Raw genomic sequence first — 15,042 nt, forward strand, 5'->3', positions numbered from 1 at the left:
AGAGGTGATAGAACCGGTGGAATCTGCTATATTTCTTGGCATAACTCTAGATTCCAAATTACAATGGGGCCCCCATATTGAAGGATTGGCGAACAGACTTAGTTCTGCAGCATACGCGGTTAAAAAAATTAGACAATTAACTGACATAGATACGGCGCGACTAGTATACTTTAGTTATTTCCATAGTATTACATCCTATGGTATATAACTAAGGGGCAACGCTGCTGAAATTAATACAATATTTGTGCTGCAGAAGAGGGCTATTTGCGCTATTTATAACCTAGGTCCTAGAGAATCATTGAGAGCAAAATTCAAAGAAATTAACATCTTGACTGTTGCTTCTCAATATATTCTTGATAATGTAATGTATGTTCATAGGCACATAAGTGAATTTGCCAGAAACTGTCCTAACCATAATGTTAACACCAGGAACAGACATAAACTGATGATGCCTACTACTCGGCTTAGTCGAGTTAGTAAGTCTTTTGTGGGGCGATGTATATGCTTTTACAACAAGATCCCAGAAAATGTTCAAAACAAAGGTGTTACGTTATTCAAAAGAATTGTTAAAAAACGTTTGTGTGGTAAAGGTTACTATAACATAAATGACTTTCTTAATGATACCACAGATTGGGAATGGGGCGACCGCCCTCAGGCTATTAAATAATAAGTTTAATTGTACAATGTTACTTTGTAAATGTTACTTTGATTGTAAAACATATTTTTGATGAAAAAAAAAAGCCCGCTGAGTTTGTTGCGCCCATTCTTCTCAGGCCTGAGGCATTCACTTTGGAATGGGTGGTAGTTTTTTATTTTGACTTTCAATAAGTGATTTCACATCCTATTTTGAATAAAAATATTTGAATTTGAATTTGAAAAGTGGGGTGATAAAGAGAACCGAATCGCTGTGATTGAATTACATAATGTAGGTATGGAGCCAGATATTAATACTCTCCATACGCTTGGTATTAGTAAAATGTTTCTGTACCGGGCTATTAATAAGTACAATAAGATCTCCTCTGTTTGTGACAGATAAAGATCTGGTCGTCCACGTAGTGCTCGGACGAAAAGGTGGTCAAAGCAGTCAGGGTAAGAATTCGAACAAATCCTGTCCGAGAGCAAAAGATTTTATCTCGGGAGATGAAGATAGCACCTAGAACCATGTCGCGTATTTTAAAAGATGACTTAGGACTTGCAGCCTATAAGAGACGAACTGACTTCTTAACTTTAAAGGGTGATAAAATCGAAAACACTACTGAAGTGGTACGCAAAGGGAGGTCACAGAAAAAATTTTTACGAATATTTTTACAATCGAGCAACATTTTAACAAACAAAATGGCCTAAGAAAACTAACCACCTAAGAGACCCAATTAGTTTATTAGTAATTAATGATGGTTTGGGGGGGTATTAGCTATGAAGGAATGACTGAGCCATACTTTTGTGAAAAGGGTAACAAAATATCGGCGCAAGTGTATCAAGATACCATTCTTGAAAAAGTAGTGAGTCCCATTAAAACTAACATGTTCAATAACCAAGAATGGTCCTTCCAGCAAGAGTCGGCGCCGGGTCATAAAGCTCGGTCTACGCAGTCTTGGTTGCAAACCAACGTTTCAGACTTCATCAGAGCTGAAGACTGGCCGTCGTCTAGTTCCGATCTTAATCCGCTGGATTATGATTAATGTTCACTTTCGAGAGTATAGCTTCCTCTAAACGTCATGATAATTTGGAGTCTACTACGAATAAGTTTTTTATATTTTAAATTGTTTTATGTTTATGTATTAACCTAACACACGGTAAAAGTAATAAATATTATTTGCAAAAGAATTTTTTTCCTTGTTTCAGTATTTATGCCAAGACTAGGAATATTCTTTTTGTTTGAAAATTTCAATTATTATAATATTCTAATATTTAATTAACAAGGAGTGACAATAACATAATAATATCACGTATTGCAACAACACTTGGTAAACGTCATGAAGCTAGAATCACAAGCGCGTACACCTCCTTCCTCTGGTGTTGCAAGAGAGTGTGGGCGACGGTGATCACTTAACACCAGGTACGCTCGTTTCTCCTCCTATTCCATAAAAAAAAGCTATATCAGTTTGTAAAGGGGCTTTGACATGGGGAGAAGAAGTAATTAACTAGATACTCCCAACTTTTAAATCATATTCATAACAAAATTGCTTAGCCTGCAAGTTAAGGCGGCGTGCGCGGGACCAGACGATAACCATGCATTATGAGTGTGTTGTATGTGTGGGACCCGTCACGGTCAACTCACGCGACGTGTCCGCCAGCTCGCTGATGTCCCTCTTGAGGCCCCCCGCTGCCCCCGAGGCCCCCGCTGCCCCCGCTGCCCCCGCGGCCTCCGCCGGCGATGGCAGCACCACGTCCCCCACTCCTGCCTTCAGCTCGCCCAACACTCCGGCCACGTGCTCCATATCCTGAAGCGATCCGCAATTTAACAGATGAATAAAGAGCTAAGCTCTTATGTTTTATATGAAAGTACGAAGAATTAAGGAGAAAAGTATGGGTTCCGTTAAAAAAAAAAGCGCGTACACCATTGAAACGAGATTTGGACTTACACTGTAGCTAATTAGCTCGTGGAATTAACACTAGAAGTATTATTAATTCATAACATTCTAAATAAGGATGTCAGATTATTATATTTTTTTTAATATTAAGACATTTGCATTTATAACATTGGCACGTAAGTGAATTTTCTAGAAACGGTTATAATGTTAACACCACGAAGAGACAAACCTTTATGCGTCCTACTCGGTTAAGTCGAGTTAATAAGTCTTTTGTTGGGTAATGTATATGGTTACGAAATTCAAAAAAATTGTTAAAAGACGTTATATAGTAAAATTACTCACTATAACATATATAACTAATTATATAACAGATTGATAACGGAGCCTCACACTAAAGTGTGTATAGAAATTTGATTTAAAAAAAAGAAGTTTGTTTCACCCTTTCTCAGAGGTCTGAGGCATATTTTTTCGAATGGGTGGTAGTTTTTTACTTTTAATAAGTGATATCTTGAATAAAAATATTTGAATACAGTGCACATAATTCTTAACCCACCTTTCGGACAAGGGCCGCCTCTCGAGACAGCTGCTCCAGCTGGTGCGTGCGGTGCCTCAGCAGCTGCGCCAGGAACTCGTACAAGAGCCTGTGATGCGCGGCGGCCGACTCCGCTTCCAGCAGCCTCTTCCGTCTCGTCAGCACATCCAGCATCCCGTCCACATCAGACAGCGGCAGGTGCCTCGCCTCTGCAGCCAGCAGCGACCTCAGTCTATCAGTGTCACCAGGAGACGGAAGGGGCGCAGAGGCGGGCGTTTTAGTCCTCAAACGACGTCTAGCAACTAATTCGTTGAGCAAAAAGTTGGGGAAGTAATGATCTCTTCCCGTCAACTGCGCACCGCATTTTGGACATCGTCGATGAATTTCGACAGATTTGGCTATGCAGGCGTAGCAGAAGGAATGCCCGCAGCGGGTGACGTAGGCCTCGTCTATCAACTCAAAGCAGACTGGACACAGAAGGTCGCAATCCTTGTCCTCTAGAGAGCCCCCGAGGCCGCCCAGTGCTGCGAGTGATGTGCTTGCTCCCGCATTGCTGTTACCGCTGGCTGCTGAACCAGACATTGTGGAGATCTGCAAAAAAAAAACATTTTTCACACGGCTGTTGCAAGAAATAACCCTTGGTTTATATGTAATTTAATTATATAAACATGTGTTATATGCACTTGAATTCAAAAACACAGTGGTAGCTGGTGGCCGAGGACCAGACCTAACCCTATTATTTCATAAATTAATCAGGCTTTAAGTTCTGATGATAAAATACTGATATACAGTTAGAGTATGAAATCCATAGGGAATTATAAAAAGTTTTCCACACCTGAATACCATTTGCTGGCAATATAATGTTACTTGCTTCCAAACAATACAAAACAGCATACTAAACTATTGACTCTCTGGTATGTAGGAGCCATAAAATATGTGAGTCTCTTTGTATAGCAACCATGGCATCAGAAATAGAGTGCTATAAAAAGAAATAGATTGAATATCTCAACCACCATCCTAATCCACTCTGAATTACTTGACAATGGATATTGAAAGGATACCACAGATTTTGGAGACAGTAAGACTCAAGTTTGCGCATCTATCACGAAAAATACCCCATTTGCTGTTAGACTGCTTGTCGACAACACCTCCCTTAAAGCCTTGCCTAGTATTGAAATACTGGGTCTTGAAATCTCAAACGGTTGCTAATAAAGGGGTAAAATCTGGATGGCAAAGCCAAGTTGGATTTGAAGAAGTTAGGCGTCATAAAGAGAGCATGGTAATACTTCAAGTCGGCTCACTCTAAAAAGCGTAAGAAAAAGGTACATAGTCTTGCAACAGATTCACCAATCTGTTACCAATTGATTAACTTTAACAAGACATGTATGGCACTGTTAATAACAATATATATGAAAAATCATACTATGAATGCAAGAAAATAATAATTGAGTGGATAAGATCATATAATTATGAAGACACAGAAAACCTACTTATAGTTATGTACTAAGTCTTCACACACACATTCACATACATACACCCACAGACACACACACTACATTCAGTTTAGATTACAAATAAATCAATTTTTATTATGTTATTATTGTAAGTAGCTTTTTTTCCCTTAGTTAATTAATTATATTTATGTTAAGGTCGACTTGTTTATTATTATACCTTATTATTATGTTTTTGCTATGGAAGAGCGGGGCCTCCTACTACAGGCAACTCTTTGCTTAAAAGGAGACCCCAACACTGATTGCATATTTTGTATTTTGTTGTAATAAATAAAATATTTGTATATTTGTATTTGTACTGTTAGTAACCACAGCCTTCATTTCAAAAATACCACCTCGAAAAGTGTTCCTATATTGAATGTGGGTGATTTACATCAAACATATAGTTTGCAATTCACTCAATAGAAAAATACATTTACCTCAATCTAACTAACACACTAGACTCTCAATATAAACTGAATTAAACGTAGGCTAGATTGAGTCTCTAGAAACCTTTAATAACTATGCAATTCAAAGGGTCATCCTTCAACATAATTTTACACTTGACTGACATATTATGAATTAGGTTGGAAATACTTATTTTTAGAATACTCTGTTATTGTACACATCAAGAGTACACATATTATTATTATTTATATATATTTATTATTAAGTATAATACAGTGTAGACTGTAGAGTATATGAATAAACAAAATAATATTGAATAAATGTCAAGTCTGAATTTAAAGTATGATTAAGAGACAAATTTAAAGAAATAAAAATTTTGACTGTTGCTTCTCAATACATTTTTGATAATGTTCTGTATGTTCATAAGCGCATTGAGGAATTTTCTAGAAACTGTGACATTCATAATGTTAACACGAGGAACAAATATAACACGAGGAACAAACATAAACTTGTTATGCCTACAACTCGGTTGGGTCGAGTTAGTAAGTCTTTTGTTGGGCGATGTATATGCTTCTACAATATGATGCCAGAAAATGTACAAAAAAAAATGTGTTACGAAATTTAAAAGAATTGTTTAAAAACGTTTGTGTGGGAAAGGTTACTATAGCATAAATGATTTTCTTAATGGCACCATGGACTGAGAATAAAGCGAACACCCTCAGGCTCTTTAATTATAAATGTTTATTGTACGAAAAAAGCCCACTGAGTTTCTTGCGCCCATTCTTCTCAGGTCTGAGGCAGTCTCTTTTGAATGGGTGGTATTTTTTGACGTTCAATAAGTGATTTTGAATCCTATTTTATTATATAAAAATATTATTATAAAAATATTTGAATTTGAATATCACTATATATAGTGAACTGTTCCAAGCAAATAGCCTTTGATAAATAGCTTTATTTCAGTGTAGAGCTAATGTATGTTGCTGCCATTGAGTGATTGTTTTTATTTAAAATAATGAACTTTACTCATGATTCGCTTGTGGTAGAACTATTCTCTGATAGACCATAATTATTGTATCTAATGTATATTCTTCTGTGTCAAAGATACCCTCAAGCCAATCTCTTGATGAAATTGGCAAGTTGGTTTTTTTGTGATTTTTTGGCCACTATACAGTAGTGAGCAAACATTGTTATACACTTAATATTAGCTTAACTATAGTTATGAGAAACATATATGCAAACACACAGATTAAACTAGAGACAGCTACTAGATTCCCTTGAGGGCTAAGACAACAAAGTTACACAACTTATAAATTAAAACCTAACAACAGGAAGCCCATAGATATAGTTGCCACCAATGACTTTTTATGAAGTTCAAACATTTTGAAAAATGTGGATCCCTGTTAAGATGGATAAAAGGCTATTTGGGAGGCAGAACACATCAGGTTCCACTTCAAAACCCTCAAGATAATGTTGTTGCATCTTGCAAATTTAGAATAATACATAAGTGACCTGAGTGAACTTGTATAATCTCAATCTGCTTTCTTTGCCGCTGATAGTAAATTTATATGTCTAGATAGTCTCTTGCTGCTAGACAGCCGCCAATGAAACCAGTTCAGGTTTATTACTTTAGTGTGTGTCACAAGCTATGTCTTACACTTGCGATTTATATATGCCTTATGTTAGTGTATGTATTGCTCAAAATAGAGGTTAACAGTCAACATCTATTTTTTTGAAGTTTTCACAGCTGTCACATTCTCTCTAGACATATAAATGATCTAAGGGTAAGTTCTTTGCCAACTAAGTCAGTACACTTTAAGATGACATCACACTACATTCAGATCTGGTCTAGACTGGATCATCAACCTGAACTTGGCAAATGCAATATACTGCTAGTAATAATCCTAGAGTAGACTAGCTCATGATCTGGAAGAAAATATCATAATTTCAGTAAACCATCAAATAGATTTAGGTGTGGTTATGGCTTCTGAAAAAGTAGGCCCAGCTATCACTGTAATAAAAAAGCAAACTTTTGATCTATGATACAACAGGTCTTTCAAATTAACTCAGTGGAAGTTTTCCTAAACATCTTTGCTATACATATTAGGCGACACATAGAACATTGCTCTCAAGTATGGAGTCTTTCAGTCCAGACACTATGTCAAATGATCAAAGATTTACTGTGCTACATTTCACTACTACAAGATGCATTCATGTAACATAGTGACAACCTACAAAATTCTTATCATTCACTACAATCTGCTCGAAATCCAAGATCAAATACATCCCATAGGCACAATCTATGTTTGATATGAACTTTAACTAGTTCTCTACCACCACTTTTACTTTGGACTCACTGCCAGAAGGTGTGGTGTTCACATCATTTAAACTTTAAGAATAGGCACAACCATTGGCTATGATTGAATAATTCAATGCTCAAAAAGTACCTATATGATATTAACATTAACATTGCATGTGAACATACATACTACAACATGCTTGTTAATAATAATAATAAACCCCCACTGACAATAGCATAGGTAATTGAACTCGTATTGATAGCAAAATTAAGCAACCTATGGTACCACAACACAACTTTGTATGGACTTTATGGTATTGGGAAAAATATGACCCTATTTGTAAAATAATATTACTTTACTTTCACAAACTAAACATTACCTAGGTAGCATGTTAACAAATAATTCCCAGGAATAACACAAAAGTGTGTATTAAAACTCCATCAAACTACACACTATAGTTTTAGAGGTCTATACAGATTTACAAAATTTAAATTAAAAAGATTTTTTTTTAACTATATTTTATTAATCAAAACTTTTGATTTTGATCCTTAATTACTTATTAAGGTTATAACGTAACGGTAAATTAAAATAAAGTTAGTTAACTAGTTCATAATTTATTTAAAAATATAATGCCTAGAAACACTTGAAGATTGGTTTTTTAATTGCATGGCACTCGAGGCAGCTCGGGAGTCGGGTCATAATGTTCTGCTACTCTATCGCTCAGAGAATCTCCGTGTTTCATTTCGTCTGTCAACTCTTGTCACCAGGAATTATTTTGCTTGCAGTATGAGTTCCAATATTGTTACTGTACATATAATTCAATTTTATTGAGTACATTCTTATAGTAGGTACCTATGTAAAGTATTGAGTGAGCTGGAATAGTGTAAATTACAGTATTTGAAGACCTTCTGGACCACCATGTTGAATTTGCAAAATTTTGGATTCTTATGATATTGAATTTGTTAATTAAAGAAAAAAAAGAAAGATAAAAATTCACTGGACCCACAATGTTGAGTTCCTAAAATGTTATACTTTACATATACATAATTGTAATTGAAACACAATGTAATTGAAATACAAATATATTGTAATTGAATTGATTAGAGATGATGAAGGTGTAAATATGTTGATTTAAAAGAGTGGTAACGAATTTCTTGCCACTTCTTCTCATCAACCTTTTACAAAGTAGCAGTAAATTTAAAAAGAAAAAGTAAACATTTGACATTAATAAGTGTCATTTCCGTGACCTACATGAATAAAGTTATTTTGATTGAAGTTGGTTTGGTTTATTGAATTCCCTAAAAGTTGAACTTGCAATATGTTGAATTCCAAAATGTTGAACGCAAAACAGTAGTATACCAATGATATATGTATTAACTATATGATAAGTACAATCTGAATTGATTCATATTTATTATTTATTTATATATGTATTCGATTAATATATAGGTATTTGATTCAAAAATTAATTTAAAATATTTTTTTCTAGGTGGGTAACTAATAGCCATTTGTAATAAAGTGATAAGTAATATAATCCTTTACTATTGTCAATCCAGTTCATTTAGTATGAAATTAAATATACGTAAAAATATTAATTGCAAATATTAGATATTATGACTCCTTGTGAAGAAATTATGTTCATAAAAAAACATAAGAATATAGAACTTCAAAATGATGTCATTTAGTTTTTCGATTTTCTTTAGTTTTTCACTATTTCAACATTTACTACATAGTAGTTAAGATTCAATATTGTACGAATTCAAAATTATGATCCGAATGGGAAATTCAACATTTTGCGAATTCAACATCATAAGAATCTAACATTTTCCAAATTCGTCATGGTGATCCAGATGAAAAAAATTTACTATGTAGAGATGTTTAGCTCACTATCGAAATAGTCCTGAGAATTATTGCTACCACACCTGTTACAGTTGCATCTGCTGAATGGAGTTAGTTAAGACTTAATATTATTAAAACATATTTGAGGACTTCGATGATACAAGAGCGGCTTTCAGCCCTTGCTATTCTATAAATTGTTAATGACATAGGTCATTTTTTAGATTATTAAAAGCCGTAAACATCAATTTTAAAATAAGTAATCTCTGTAGGTATTTGTTAATTTTATAAGTTTAAAATATTTTAAAAGTGAAGTTTTATATAATTGTAAAACTTTAGCAATTCTCCTCAAACATGACAAGTACCTAAACCAAACAACCAGGCCTACTTTTGCATCACATACTTTTCCCGAAGTACAAAGGGCCTCGCAAAGACCCGCCGCCCGGAGCCTCGCAATGGGTAAGGCCGTCTCTAACTACCAAGTAGTATTCGTTTGGTAGTAATTATTAACAATACATACTCAACACCAACCAAACGCGGGAATAGGTATTGTACAGGTTACATCCATTAAAACATTTATTTGTACTTACTTATTGATGAATGTTCAAAAATGTAATCTTCACTTATCACTTCAATTTAATAAAAACCGCATTGTTCAAATTCAACACTACTATTTATAAGATTTCTGACTGTTTAAAGTCACCGCCCTCAGGAATTATCTTTTCATAAACATAAAAATAATAACACACGGCAACTGCGTTTTAAAGCATTGGGGATCCTTTCGAGATATGAGATATAGCTCCATTTCCATACTATAATTTATTACTTCTTTCATTAAAATGATTTAATGCAGGCGTTTTCCATCTTTCCTAAATGCTTTTGCAAAATAATATGCGAGCTTTCCATCTTTTAAATTTGAACCTAATTTCAGTAAAACTCAAAAACAGATTTGACAGAACACAGTTTTGACATTAGTAAATTGAAGGAATCTTATTGACAGTATGAAGATAGTATTGCCCGAACATAGTTGATATCTTTATGCATACAGACACTACATTCTTAAATCCAGGTAAATTATTTCATCATTTTATTTATTATACTGTTAATTAATTACCTAGATGCGATCGTCGTAACATAAGAATGGTCGATAACCATATAGTGTTAAGCGTCATCTAGTGCATTTATGTAGAACTTTGACAAGTGTCGAGACAGCTGGCGCTTGCACTAGCGCCATAAGCGGATATTTTCCGAACTATATGGTCGTGCAACACGAAGGCGAATCTCGAAACGCCAAATGCCAATCGCCATTTTGGTGATTAAAAGTGGCTGCATTATCTTTCGTCAACAATGTAATGTTTTAGAATGAAATGTTTAAGTCATTTTAAGAGTGAATGTGATGGTTTCGAAGTACTTTTCGTTATTGTGTACATTATAGGAATATGGAGGATTCCAACGAGGAGCTCAATGTCGTTCCAGGTAAGCTGAAAGTTTTAAAATCGAGCTTGATATTGAGACTGTCCTACAAGTAAGGTCGAATAATGGTGGCTTTCCCGGTTTCAGAGCTCTACTTTCTGATAGCGAAATTTCTCTCTGGTGGACCTCTTAAAGAAACTGCAAAGGTAAAAACGTTTAAATAACAATTAAATTTTATAAATATATTGTCAAAAGTGGTACTTACGACATCTTTTCTTTGCAGACTTTATTAGAAGAGTTGCGGACTGTTGAGGTATGTTTGAGCTTTTCGTAGTACTAGAGTTAAAGTTTATTGTTGTTTTGATCGCAAACGCACGTGGTCGAGCTGTCAAAGTTGCTGAAACTTTCCTGAAAAGTTATTCATTGCATTTTTACTGTTCAGGTTCTGCCGAGGCGTCTCGACTGGGAGGGCAACGAACACTTGCAATCATACAATGAGTTGGTAAGTTTTATGTGTTTTTAACGCGAATTTTGTGTTTATGTTTACATTTTTGCAGTAAATAAGCAAAGCGAAATCATTTAATTGCGTAAAAAGTGAATATTTTCTTAAAAGCTGAAATGGATCAAAATGATCTCCTAAATATGGTGAAAATTATTGAAAGTACTTTTGACGATGTTTCACTTATAAATTACTTTAATTTTTGTGTTTAGTAAAATATTTCTTTCATCTTGTGTCCGTCATGACACTTAGCGTAACCTTGCTCGCATTTGTCTCTCTCGAACTCGTGTGTTTTGCAAGTATATTTGTCTGTTTCATTCGATCGTGGGAATCTGTAATATGACGCTTCGGTTGGCCGGATTGCACCGAACTTTTACGACGTTGATTACGCAGCGCCGAACGCGGAATGGCGGGATACTTTGAATTCATTGCGTTAAACGTTAATAATTAATTTAATCGATTTATGTTTTAAGGACATCTGTACATATATATCATAATATTATAGGATTAAATTAGTGGTGTATTAAACAACTTATTAATAACAAATAAACATCTTTGGCAATAGCCATACGCGCTATGTACTAGTTTTTTTGGATTTGGATTCATATTATAAGGGCCGCAACTCTCTTGTGATTCATTTGGTGTTACAAGAGAGTACGAACCGAGGTGATTACTTACCACCAGGTGACCACCAGATTCTCGTTTGTCTACGTCTTCCATAAGTATATTAGGTAACTTCAAGTAAAAGTTTTTCAAAGAACACCAAATGGCGACATCAATTAACACACGCGTAGAGCTTTTTAACCAAAAATATTAAAATATAAATCTATAATTTAAAGTAAATACTTGAAATTGTCAAACAAACAAACTATACCTATATTTAGGAAATAAATTTTTAATCACCCTTAGCGTGGTCGCGCACGAGCCACGAAGTAGGTCAGTAGTCAGTACCTACGGTAGCGCGCGGCTACTAGATTACTTACAGGGTGTTCCGAAATATTTTTTTATGATAACAGTTAAGTAGCTAGCCGTGTGTTTATTTAATGTCTCCATAATAGCACCGCGCTGTGTAAAGTTAAAATAAAACAAATATATAATGTACGTCTTGTATGTTAAAAAGGGAGGCTATTGTTTCAAACCCGGGAGAAGCCGGTTTCGATGCACGAGCACCACAAGTCAATGTGTTTTGTTTTCAATTTCAAAAATAAAGTTAATCGACGGTCTTATTGTGAACGAAAAGAGTGAGAACTCATCTCAGCTCGAACCATTTGAATGCGTGCAATGCAGAGCTACTCGAATTGACGGGGACCCAGTGCTCTGTGAACAGTTCGATCACCTGGCGTTGAGTAAAAACGTCGCTTCATTGTGTGTCTTCTACCGCATTTATCACGGGCAGTGTTCCGAAGAACTGTTTCACCTTATTCCTGCCGCCGTATTCCACCGTCGCACGACACGCCACAAATTAGGATATCATCACCATCTGGATGCGTGGCGTTCCTCCACAGAGCAGCTTTCGAGAAACTTTCACAAACAAGCAAGCTGGAGAATGTGCTTACTTACGCATTTGACGCGTAAAAGAAAGAAATGTAAAAAGATTTAATTTTCGAATCATATTTATTGTAGCCCCTGAAAGTTCGCCGTGTTTCATAAGTGTATTCAAAATCTATTTTTTTATAATATCTGCTACTAAAGGTACATGATTATGAAACTGAATGTCATAGGCTGTCTTAGAGGTAAGACGCGCACAATGTCCAGGAGCCAACACCTAATTATCAAAATGTTGGTTCTCAGCTATTGCCAGTATTATAGAGAAGGAGCTGGCTGGATGATTTGTATACAAACAAAGTAATGTAATATGAGCCCGTATGGGTTATCGGAAAGGTTATCTTGCGCCACGCAACATTAAAATAGACAGGAATAGTACATCGATCATTGGTATGAAAGAACACGCTAGAGAACTGAAGTTGTGGCAGGTGATCCTCTTCACAGAAACTGCTTGTTTTTTAAACTAAAGATATGATATTTTTTATGATTGCGAATATAATGCTCCGAAAATAACTTTATTTATTTACGGTGCTAATAATAATTACTTTGTAGCTTATACGAAATATTGCTGCTAATGAGCCTGATAAATTCGAGTATGTGCAAAATTTGTGAAAACAGTGATTTGATTTTCAATAATAGAAAAGATGACATGAGGGGGGCAGGTGAAAGGGGGCATGCTCTTAAAAGACTGGTTTAGCAAACATAATACATATAATAAAATAATATTGACACACACTAACAATAATTATATTGCCCCAAACTATGGACACAAGACAACAGACATATATAACTAATACAATATACTTACTTAAACATACATACATATAAACATCCATGACTCGGAAACCAACATCCATATTATGATGAGACCTCTAGATGAGTAGCCAGGGTCACTAGCCGCTGGGCTATGTACGTCAGTGGTCGTACATGTCAGTTACAGTATACCTTACGAGCATATCTGTAAATAGTTGATCAATGTTTTCAGAACGCACACTACCCGGAAGTGTCATGGCGGCGGCTCGCGGCGGTGTGCGAGCGAGCACTGCAGCTCGCACGAGTCGCACCCTCGACCACGCCCGCCCTGGCGGACACCAGCGAGCGGCAGCTGGACGCGCGTCTGTCGCTGCTTAGCGAGAGCCTGGTGCGCGTGAAGCCGAAGTATGCCACATTTAAACAGGACCATACGTTAGGTGAGCTATTGTTAATACCACATACTTATATTCATGATGGAACATGATACACCCAGCCAATAGTGCCGCTAATGGTTCTAGATGAACCCAGTGTTCAGAGCCGCATCACTTGTTTTGTTTGTCACAATTGTCACTTTGAGACATAACATGTTAACTCCCATTAGCCCATAATGTCACTGGTTACGACACCTTTCAAACAGAAACACAATAAAGCTTGTACATTTCTGCTCCACGGCAGGAAAAAGGCAAAAATGGTAAAAACGCATGACAAACAAACTTAAAACAGAACCACTCTGGGTAGCACTCTGAAATATTCTACTTTACTTCACTGAATCCCTCTGCAGTAACTATGTAATAAATTCAAATTCAAATATTTTTATTCAAAATAGGATTTAAAATCACTTATTGAACGTCTAAAACTACCACCCATTCAAAAGAGACTGCCTCAATAATCTATGCTGTCCCACTCACGAAGAAGGTTCCTGTTCCTACCTGAACAGCTTACGTTTGTACATAATAAGAGAACTGTGAGTTTCGCTCGCTAACAAATCAGTTTGAGGAGTAATTTCAAAAGATGCAAACGTTAACAAATTAACTTGGCATCACTTGATGTATGAGATATGTAAGAACCTACCGGATGGGCTCTCCGCTTTATGTATATTATTCCTTCCTCAGGTTTGCCTACAAACAATCCTGAAATATTTCGTACATATATTTCGTCATATTTCTCGCAGAAGCGAAGATAGTCTCGAAAGACTGTTGGTGAGGCGGAAGGTAGAGGGCAAAAGACCGAGAGAAAGATTAAGATCGTAGATCCTACTACTGCACAGCTGATTACCTATCGGACAGCCTGGGACTAGATTTTGATTATTTTATAGTAATAACAATGACAGTACAATATTGTATATTTTATTTAAAAGAGCGCAAAAAAGAATGCTGGGAGAGTTTCTTGCGCTGCTTCTTCTCTCTCAGAGCGACATTTGTTTCCGAAGTGGCGGTGGTGTTAGAAAAGACATCAAAAAGAATTGTAAAGGAATTTGAGAAAATAAATGCCTCTTATAAGCACGTGTATTGCCACAGTTCGACGGTTGCTATGTCGCGAGCTCGGCGGCACTCCCCGGGGACCCGCTAACGGGGCCGGCCTGGTGTCAGCCACGGGCTTCCCGGGGCCCTTCCCGGTGAGGCTGCTGCGGGGTCTACAGCTGCAGCGGAGGACTCTGGGCCATCTGTCAGCTGTGTACTGTCTGGTGTTCGACTGTACCGGGAAATATGTGATCACGGTGGGACTTACACACGTTCTG

The 15,042-nt window shown here is 36.2% G+C and overlaps 2 protein-coding genes across 2 annotated transcripts in view; one reads left to right on the top strand and one right to left on the bottom strand.

The window, feature by feature from the left end:
* Window positions 1-1,656: 1,656 nt before the first annotated feature.
* Window positions 1,657-10,043, bottom strand: LOC126973536 (E3 ubiquitin-protein ligase COP1-like). Its single transcript, XM_050820880.1, has 4 exons — window positions 9,685-10,043; window positions 3,085-3,654; window positions 2,279-2,441; window positions 1,657-1,664 (listed from the first exon to the last, which is right to left on the bottom strand). Exons 2-4 carry the CDS (start codon window positions 3,643-3,645, stop codon window positions 1,657-1,659), a joined length of 732 nt encoding a protein of 243 aa, XP_050676837.1. The 5' UTR covers window positions 3,646-3,654; window positions 9,685-10,043.
* Window positions 10,044-10,390: 347 nt separating this feature from the next.
* Window positions 10,391-15,042, top strand: part of LOC126973219 (bromodomain and WD repeat-containing protein 1) — a 59,085-nt gene continuing 54,433 nt past the window's right edge. Inside the window, exons 1-6 of the mRNA XM_050820404.1 lie at window positions 10,391-10,570; window positions 10,655-10,713; window positions 10,791-10,820; window positions 10,950-11,009; window positions 13,537-13,741; window positions 14,822-15,021. Coding sequence (XP_050676361.1) covers window positions 10,534-10,570; window positions 10,655-10,713; window positions 10,791-10,820; window positions 10,950-11,009; window positions 13,537-13,741; window positions 14,822-15,021 — 591 coding nt within the window. The 5' untranslated portion in view covers window positions 10,391-10,533. The remainder of the gene's footprint in view (window positions 10,571-10,654; window positions 10,714-10,790; window positions 10,821-10,949; window positions 11,010-13,536; window positions 13,742-14,821; window positions 15,022-15,042) is intronic.

The sequence above is a fragment of the Leptidea sinapis genome, chromosome 29 (assembly GCF_905404315.1).
Source record: "Leptidea sinapis chromosome 29, ilLepSina1.1, whole genome shotgun sequence".
Classification (NCBI taxonomy): Eukaryota; Metazoa; Arthropoda; class Insecta; order Lepidoptera; family Pieridae; genus Leptidea; species Leptidea sinapis.

Bases quoted from the DNA above. Each gene is read 5' to 3' on its own strand.
- LOC126973536 (XM_050820880.1), bottom strand. From the start codon at position 3,645: ATGTCTGGTTCAGCAGCCAGCGGTAACAGCAATGCGGGAGCAAGCACA. The intron at 2,442-3,084 runs GTGGGTTAAGAA...GGATCGCTTCAG, and splicing joins AGGCGGCCCTTGTCCGAAAG to GATATGGAGCACGTGGCCGG.